This window comes from Fragaria vesca, linkage group LG6 (assembly GCF_000184155.1).
Source record: "Fragaria vesca subsp. vesca linkage group LG6, FraVesHawaii_1.0, whole genome shotgun sequence".
Classification (NCBI taxonomy): domain Eukaryota; kingdom Viridiplantae; phylum Streptophyta; class Magnoliopsida; order Rosales; family Rosaceae; genus Fragaria; species Fragaria vesca.
The window spans coordinates 25,395,503-25,405,190 of NC_020496.1; the positions used below are offsets into that span (position 1 = coordinate 25,395,503).

Below are 9,688 nucleotides of genomic sequence, written 5' to 3' on the forward strand. Positions count from 1 at the left end.
CATCTCACGCCTTGGGATTTTCTTTTCCCAATTTGGCAACTCATGCTGATTCTAATTCTGATTCTAAATTCTAAATATTGTTTTTCATCGTTAGATTTGTGTGGGTAAAGTGTAATAGGGAAAAATAGATACTCAAAAAAGTCTAGCTCATGAATCCTGAAAGCAACTTGGTCCCTTGAATAAGATGCAAGGTGACATGAATCAAAACTCCTATAAGCCAAATTGTCATTGTCCCTTTCTCTAGTATACCTTTGCTTTGCATACTGAAGTATCCAGAATGAGAAGTTGGAATGTATATATGCGCTCCCGACTTAAAAAGGGAGCAAAGCAAAATTGAAGCTAAAATGGAAAAGGACTAGGCAGAACAAAACTCATTTTCGAAAGGATATCATACACTAATATACATGTCAATGAATTTTAGGATGAACCAACCACTTTGAGGTAGGTTGAACCACAAAAAATAACAATCACCCAGTAATCGATCAGTGTAGCGTCTTCATTCATTCTCTGCTATGAAGTTAGGCTCTTCACCTTGGCAGAGGTACTCATCGCACACAGAAGCTGAACCCCAACCTTTCCGGAGGCGCAAAATGTCCTCTGTGAAAGTGGATCCAGATGCTCCAATGAAAACACTTGACATGGCACTTATTGTCTTATCTAACATAGCTTCTACCTACAAACAGAATAAAGATATAAATTACTTTGTGTTACACAGCAAGGATATTCTACCTTGCTTGATGGAATAATGGAATGTTAAAAGTGGTAGCATAGCCTACCTGAGGGTCCCCTTCAATACCATGTCGGTATAACAAAGCATCCCACTTTTCAGCTGAATTTCGCGCAGGGCGTTTAACAAGTGGTACAGTCTTCCCATTCACAACAACTAGTGACTGGAGCAAACCAGTTTCGCTTTCAGCTGCATCTGTTGAAAGATATACAACTGGTGCATTGGCCCTTTCAGCAATCCGGGTGATGCAATCCGCAGCTTGAGGAATGGGGTAGAAGCAACTTGGCTGCTTATTATTGCTGGAAAATAGGCAAGCATTTTAGATGGGCACATCACAAAGACAGACGGACAAAAATATGCTAAAAACATGCTCCTGATAGTTCAAAAGAAGCACAATATGATTTTTAAAAGCCAACTACATTTTCAGTATCTACAGATGCTTTAACATCATATTCTTAACTATCCACTGACAACCAACTCAATCACTTCTAAAAATGCTTAGTTGTTCAAACATGGGATTTAGTCACTAAAGGAAGATTAATTGCTCTACGTATTTTTTATTTTTTTTATATTCAGACATCACAATATATTAAGTTGGGATCTTGATGCTTTATGACTATACCGTATGAAGGCTGACTAGCAATATCCCCAATCATCCCTTAAATTCTTCTCCAAAGGCATAAATGGGGTAACAGCATATGAACAGTACTCCAATCTGTCCCTAAAACTTACCCAACTTTGAGGAATCTTTAAACTTCCCTCAATCAAGTTGAATATTTGGAGCTCCCACATTTATCCCACCTCAATTTAACGTTAAGGTTTGGAGGAACACTCATGGATGGAAGGAACTTTTGGAGGGAAACATAAGTTAAGTCGGGAATTTATAAAGTGAATGGCATCCCTGAAATGTAACTCTTCACTCGACTTGAGAATTTAATATTTTGAAAGATGGAATTGTATGCAACAACAGAGGTAAGTCATCCTAGGAGAACAGAATGTTACATTATCATTTACATGTGTCCCTATTTATGGTATAGAGTAAAGGGTAATCAAGTGCAGGATCTAAATAAACTTTGAACCAGAATAAGAAAAACCAAATAGGCAAAAGAATGAAACACGGGAAGGTAAAGAAAGTGTACCAGAACTTCAAGAAGCCATGCCGCCGGAAATGAAGTGCTACAAAATTCTTCCCCAGGAATGTCTGAATGAAACGCTGGGCAGTAAGCAATATAAGCCGACTCGGCTCTATGAGAGTCTTGCATTTGTGAGCTAGAGGACCACCCGGCTGCATCACCCAATCCTGCTCCGCATCAGCAAAGAAAACATCCCCAATGGCAATAACCTCATCGCCACTCGAAAACTTGGACTGAACATCCTGCACAGTCTTCTTACTCGGCTTCTTCACATCTTCCCCCCAAGCAGGCTCACGGCTCTTGTACGAAATCCCCAACGCCTTGAGCTTCTTGAGATGCTCATCATCCACATAACAAAGCGTGGGCTTCGAAAAATAGCAAATGAACCTATCAATGTGGATGTGATTCTTCTTCTCCTCGGCCAATTCCTCGAAAGTAACCACAACTTTTCTCCCAATGCACTTGTTAATGTGCTCAATATCCAACACAGTGCTGTACTGATAATCCACTTTAGAGCTCGGAATCACCAAAATCCGATTCAGCAATGCAGCAAAGAACATGTGCTTCTCTAAGCAGATCAAATGGTTTGACATTTGGCCCGAAACGCAAATCGCCAACAAGTACTTATCCGAATTCGGCTTCCACTCGATTGTTCTTCTCTCCGAAAACCGCTGGTCCACTACTCGGCACCGATCGCCGAGGCTCGGATCCCGGAAATCCTCGGATTCCGACGAGTTCCCGGAGCTGTGCGGGGACAACAGCACCTGCTGAATCTCCTTATTCAGCGAAATCTGCCTCAAAACCGAGGATTTGAGGTCGTCGAGGTCTGGATTTGAGTGATTCGAAGTGGAATTCCAGAGGCCGAAGAGACCGAGCTGCTGCTGGCGGAGCAAGTAGAGAGCTCGCAATTCGGACTCGCGGAGCTTACCGGAGACGGAATCGGAGACGGAGAGGTGGGAGAAGAAGAGGCTCTTGATGTCGGTGGAGAAGAAGAGGACGAGGACGAAGAGAGGGATGAAGATGAAGAAGACGAGGAAGCTGCGCTTGTTGAACAGGTCGCGGAGGTTGAGGGAGGCGAAACGGCGTCGTATTTCGCGGTGGTGGCGGTGGCGGTCGACGTCTCCGTCGTCGATGTGGAAAGTGGTGGCGGATCGGGGGCTGGGGAGCTGCTTGCGGTCGTTCTGCTCGATTAGGTTTTGGCGATCATCTTCGACTTCGTCGTCGGAAGACAATGAGTCCGGCCGGTCCATTTGTGGAAACGAAGAAGTGCTTCCGGCAATGTGGTGACAGTTGGGCGGTGAGTGAAAGCTGCGGTTGGGGAAAAGCGAATTTTCTTGTTAGATTCCGTTGAAGTGTTTGCCGCTGTAAGTAAAAATGATGTGGAGGGATTGGAGTGAACATAACGCATTGGCCCAATCATGATGGGGCTGTCGGTGGACGAAAATGACCCACTACCGGCCCGCCATTCAGGTCGCTTGGCCCATTCGATCAGCCCGATGATTAGGTAAATAGGTGACAGTAGTTTGTCAATATTTATGATGAATGGAGCTCCGACGGTATATTTAAAAGGGTTTACTAAATTTAAGGATTGTTAAACAAAATTGATACCGAGTCATGAATTGCTAAAGGAAAACTTAATCTCCCTCATTTTTTATCCACGTGTCAATGTATGATTCGTTAAAACATATCACATAACAATAATTGCGAGCCAAATTATTATATCTATAGCTAAATTTAACTATAGTTTTACTTACCGCTAGAGATGCTCAAAGTACGTGTATATATATATATATAGTTTTTATCCAGTGCGAAGCTTCGCTCTGAAATTAAAGTGTGAAGTTCCTTATTTGACTCACTTTTTAGTCATATTTCGACATCTCCACCATTCAGTATGTAGAATCAAATGCATAGATCACTTCTGCAAAGTTTCATCGAATTTGATGATCGTTTGGGTGTTCATAATCGTGATTTACACAAACAATTCTGGTTAGACAGGTTTATGGCCCGTTCATTGATTTAACCTAATTCGGTACCCAAACGATCATTAAATTCGATGAAACTTTGCAAGAGTGATCTATGCATTTGATTCTACAAACTGAATGGTGGAGATGTCAAAATATAACCGAAAAGTGAATCAAATAAGGAACTTCACACTTTAATTTCAGAGCAAAGTTTTGCACTGGATAAGAACTATATATATATATATATATATATATATATATATATATACGTAGAGGATGTGACAGGGAAAAAATAGAAACTCAAAAATCATGATATCAACTTGGTCCTTTGAATAAGATGCAAGGTGACATGAATCAGAACTCCTGTAGGCCAAATTGTCATCGTACCTGTCCCTTTCCCTAGTATTACACTATTACCTTTGCTTTGCACAATTTGAGTATCCAGAATGAGAAGGTGGAATATAACCATAGTCTATATATGTGCTCCCAACTTAAAAAGGGAGCAAAGCGAAATCGAAGCTAAAACATGGAAAAGGACTAGGCAGAACAAAACTCATTTTCAAAATGAAGACACTGCTATCATATACACTAATATACATGTCAATGAATTTTAGGATGAATCAACCACTTTGAGGGAGGTTGTACCACAAAAAATAACAATCACCCAGTAATCGATCAGTATAGTCTCTTCATTCATCCTATGCTATGACGTTAGGCTCTTCACCTTGGCAGAGGTACTCATCGCACACAGAAGCTGAACCCCAAACCTTCCGGAGGCGCAAGCCCTCGCCCCTCTGTGAAAGTGGATCCAGATGCTCCGAAGAAAACACTTGACATGGCACTTATTTTCTTATCTAAACCTATAAACAGAAGAGAAAATTTCAGCATCGGAGTCTTATGGGAGTAACCGTGGTGTACCTGGAGTGCAGCTAACAGATGAAGAAGAGAAGGTGATTGGTGATGTGGGATTAAAGCCATTTTGGGATTACATATATGTTTCCAAGGCAACACTTCATCTATGCTTAGGCACAATTGCACAGATTAGTTTTCTTGGTCTTCAGGTTGCCTCAACTTGCTGGCTAGCTCTAGCCATTCAAATTCCTACAATAACAAGCGGCATACTCATCGGAGTTTATACTTTATGCCCACACTCAGTCTTATCTTTGTATATCTGGGGTCCTACTTCTAAGCCCTTATGGGATTGAAGGCTTCTAGAGCATTTTTCTCTAGTTTCATAGATGCTTTAAGGCTCCCATGCTCTTCTTCGACTCAACTCCTGTCGGACGAACTTTCTGCAGGCTTCATCAGTTAAAGCATATTGAATCTTGACATACCTTCCACTGCTATCTTTGTGATGACTTTTGGTACTGAACTGCTGACTGCGATTGGAATTTTGAGTTATGTCATGGGCAATTGTCATTGTAGCCATTTTAGCCTTTGTTGCTGCCCAATATGCTCAGGTGGATTGAAACTTAAGTTGATTTATTATTTTGTTTATTTTCAAACCTCTCTTTGATCACAAACGAATGATGTAACTAACTACTTACCTATTTGTTTTTGACTGAAGAATTACTATCTGGCCTCTGCAAGGGAGCTGATGAGAATAAATGGAACAAGAAAACTCCTTCAACAAATTTTACAGCTGAGACATCACACTTGGAGTGGTCACTATAAGAGCTTTTGGAATGGCTGATAGGTTCTTCCTCAACTTCCTAAAGCTAGGTGACCCAGATGCAAGTCTCTTCTTTCAGTCCAATGCAACCTTGGAGTGGTTACTTTTGAGAGCAGAAGCACTCCGAGGTGTGATATTTTTGATTGTTTCAAGCTAGCCAAGAAGTTTGACAGTTTATCCCTATTGTTGTGGATGTCTCTACAGGGCTTGTGGGGCTCTCTCTTTCATATGCGTTGACATTAACAACGATGCAACTCTATCAGACTCGATGGTATTGCAATTTATCTAACTACATCATCTCAGTCGAAAGAATAAAACAGTTCATGCAGATTTCACCAGAGCCTCCAGCAATTGTGGAAGACAAGAGGCCGCCGCCTTCATGGCCTTTGAAGGGTAGGATCGAGATTCATATGGTGAGAACGCTCCACTCGTTCTCAAGGGAATCGCATGCACATTCAAAGAAGGAACTAGAGTAGGAGTTGTGGGAACGACAGGAAGTGGGAAAACTGCACTCATAAGTGCTTTGTTCGATTAGTAGAGCCGAGCAGTGGTAGCATTGTTATAGATGGACTTGACATCTGCTCTTAGTGCTCTATTGGTAAGATTTGAGAGAATGAAGCTCAGCATCATCCCTCAAGAACCGGTTCGTTTCAGGGGTAGCATTCGAACCAACTTGGATCCTCTAGCCTATACTCTGATGATAAAATATGGAGGGTAAAGGATTTTCAGCATCAACTTGATTTTTCAATGTTTTTCAGCAAGTTTTAGTACTGAATACTCAGTACATAGTTCAGACAACAGAATAATGACAGACTTTTAATTTGTAGGCAATAGAGAACTAAAAGTGTCAGCTTAAGGCAACAGTCAGCAGCCTGCCTAGTCTACTAGACTCGTCTGGTGAGTTTATGGTATCTTCTATTATAGACAAGTCTTATGAGTACGTGTATCACATTGCAATGTATCATACAATAAGGAACAGTGAGTGATAACGGGGAAATTGGAGTGATAGGCAACGCCAGCTGTTTTCCCTTGGAAGAGTGCTTCTTAAGAGGAACAGAATTCTAGTTGTAGATGAGGGTACCCGGTACCGCTTCTATTGATTCAACAACAGATGCCCTTCTTCAAAAAATAATCAGGCTAGAATATGCAGGCTGCACAGTGATAACCGTACGTTGCTCATAGAGTTCCAACAGTTATAGACAGGAACATGGTCATGGGATGGTCTTCTTCTATGGTATATCCACTCTGTTACATTTGCTCTTAATCGATCACGTTTCTATCAAATGCAAGACATCAGTTATGCCATTTACAAGCATGTTTCTCAGTTCTTATTTGAATGCGAAGTACTTTTGCCTAGTAATTTAATAGGTCTTATTAACCAAGTTTTCTGCCACTCTAGAAATTAACCACTTGGTGTACTGCATCAAATAGCATTACAGGGTGAACAAAACTCAGCTACTAGGTCTTATCTATTGTGGATTTGTTTGAATATGTAGGGAAGCTGGTGGAGTATGATGAACCCTCAAAGCTCTTGGATACCAATTCCTACTTCTCTAAGCTTGTAGCTGAGTATTGGTCAAGCTGCAATAGAAACTGATACCCAAATGCCAACACCCACCTATATATTTAGAGAAACCATTTTCTCCATCCATCTTGATGCATGATTTCCGGTCAAAACTGGAGCTTATATATTTGAATCATTATTCATAGCTGGTACGATTACTATTATTTTCTCAATGCAGAGATGATCTAGCCTGATGAAAAACTAGAAACTGCCCAAGTAACCTAGCTATCAGTTCAAACTGTCAAAGTAGCTAACTCATACTATACCAAAACTGAGGAAAATGAATTAACTCAGGAGCCATTGATATAAAAACGAGGATTGATCATCAAGCAATACGTATAATTAGGATTAAGAGACACAAAAACATTCAAATTGTGTGCTTGTTGGCCACTTTGATGAACCAAGCAGGGTTGATGGTTTAAGAAGCGAAAGGCACAGCTACTGTTAGGCATGTGATATGTGATGGGGTGAAGGAGTTGATGGAAGGTGACAACGGGAGGAGTTTTAGGGAAAGGGCAAGAGAATTAGGGACAATGGCAAGGAATGCTGTCACGTCTAATGAAAATTTGAATGAAATGATCAATCACAGGAATTAAGAACATGGTGACACTGATATTGACCAAAAGACTAGTACTAAAATGCATTCATCATCCATCGTTCATAAGAACTGGAATCGAGTAAAGTTGTATATAATACTTCATCGGACTTGGGCAAAAGACAAATCTACTTACTGAAGCTTAACCAGACTCGCATTGTTCTAATTCCAAAGATACCAAACCCGGAGAGGAACACCCAATTCCAGCAAAGGTACTGGCCAACCGATTGAAAGTGCTGCTTTCCGTTGTAATTTCCTCCATCCAGAAAGGCTAATCCAGGATCATGTAATGCTGGCACACAAAGCGTACCATTATCTCCAGATAAAAAGAGAGGGAGGTAACCATGAGCTCGGTTTAAAACTCTACATGAACAAGGCTTAGCTGTGATAGAGTTGAATGGAATTTCCTTGAGACTGCTCTCCTAAGATTTTCCTTCTCACCAAAATGGGTTAGCTATCCTGCAATGTACGTGTCTCTACTGTTTCCTTCCGGCAATCCTGGAAGTTTCTTTAAGCCTAGTTGTGGACTGAGACAGGGTGATCCACTATCAGTCTGTCACCCTATCTTTTCCTTATAATCTCTGCGCCTCACAAAAGCTATTCATGACGGGTCACTGATCGGAATTAAAGTGACAAGATCATGCGCTGTTATCTCTCACCTAGCTTTTCCCGACGATTTTTTATTCTTCTTGAAAGCTACATTACTGAACTGTTGGCATTTGGTGAGTATACTCACGTGTTTTTTGCAAGGCATCTGGTCGATTAATCAACAAAGATAATTCCACAATACTTATGTGTGCTTTACTGAGCTTTGTAGAAGTAGATAATCCCGGTATCTACCTTCGGATGTCTACTATATAGGGCAGGCAGGTCTAACAAGGAAGCCCTTGCGTAGTTGTGTATATCAGGGTGTTAGCAGAAAGCTCGAGGGATGAAAGGAAAAGAACTTGTTCTAGTCAAATCTGTGGCTATGTCTTACCCCATGGTATGTTTAAAATTCCCAAAGAGTCTGATGAGAGTCGAGACCAGTTCAGCTATTGGGATTTTTTGGTGAAATGAATCGAATCATGCATGGATGTAATGTAAGATTTCATTCGAAAAGCTGGGACGCCCTATGCAAATCGAAGTAAGCTGGTGGTCTGGGATCCAGAGACCTAATCCATTTGAAACTAAACCTTCTTGCCAAACAGTGTTGGCGCATTACAACACAATCCCAAAGCTCGATATTTTCCTAATTGTGAGTTTGCCAAGGCTGAGAAGGGCTATGGATCCTCGTAGGGATGGTCTAGTCTCTTGCAGGCGAGAGATACTTTTAATGAAATACGTTGGCAAAAGTCATCAATGGCTATAAGATTAAAATCTTCCTAACATTCGTACCCTCCTCATTACGGATTGTGTCCAGGTTAATGCTCCTACTATGATTCATGAGCTCATCGACTTGGATACTCGATTGCATTCTTCATCTGCTTCACCCTCTTTGAGGCAGTAAGACTACCTTGGAGACAGGGGAGGGGGAGGATAAGTTAATCTGATATTGGAACAAGGACAAGATTTATTCGGATAAACCACTTGACTCACTCGCAAGCTATCACCACTGTGGCTACAAGCACAAAACCCGGATCTTCCCACTCGATCAGTACCAAGGTTTAGAAACTAATTTGGAGGATTGTTACTCTACTCCTTTCTATGGAGAGCACCGAGTGGTGCTATTCCTTAGAAGACTTCGCTCCTCCCCATTATGCGCCCTCTGCGGGCATTTGAACCATTGGATATCAAAGTTGACAACCAGAAGATTACAATCTTTGATTACTGGCTACTGGGAATAATGAACACTGTCAGACTCATCTGAGAAGAGATGGGTACTCACCTTGATTAGTTGCATTTGCTGGGCAGTCTGGAGAGCTCGATACAATCTGATCTACCAAAGACACTTGTATTTCAGTTCGGTAGCACCGGCCATTGGATATTGGGAGACCGCCATTGTCAACCACAGTCCCTGATGGACTAGAATTCCGAAGGATCGACCAGCTCCTCCT

The 9,688-nt window shown here is 41.4% G+C and overlaps 1 protein-coding gene across 1 annotated transcript; it reads right to left on the reverse strand.

Moving 5' to 3' along the window:
* Positions 1-496: 496 nt before the first annotated feature.
* On the reverse strand, positions 497-3,226 carry LOC101299396. Its single transcript, XM_004303724.1, has 3 exons — positions 1,867-3,226; positions 777-1,026; positions 497-673 (listed from the first exon to the last, which is right to left on the reverse strand). Exons 1-3 carry the CDS (start codon positions 3,108-3,110, stop codon positions 497-499), a joined length of 1,671 nt encoding a protein of 556 aa, XP_004303772.1. The 5' UTR covers positions 3,111-3,226.
* Positions 3,227-9,688: the final 6,462 nt, after the last annotated feature.

Coding starts and splice junctions, on each gene's coding strand:
- LOC101299396 (XM_004303724.1), bottom strand. CDS start 3,110: ATGGACCGGCCGGACTCATTGTCTTCCGACGACGAAGTCGAAGATGAT. Junction 1,027..1,866: donor CATGGCTTCTTGAAGTTCTG/GTACACTTTCTT, acceptor CCTATTTTCCAG/CAATAATAAGCAGCCAAGTT. Junction 674..776: donor GTATTGAAGGGGACCCTCAG/GTAGGCTATGCT, acceptor TTCTGTTTGTAG/GTAGAAGCTATGTTAGATAA.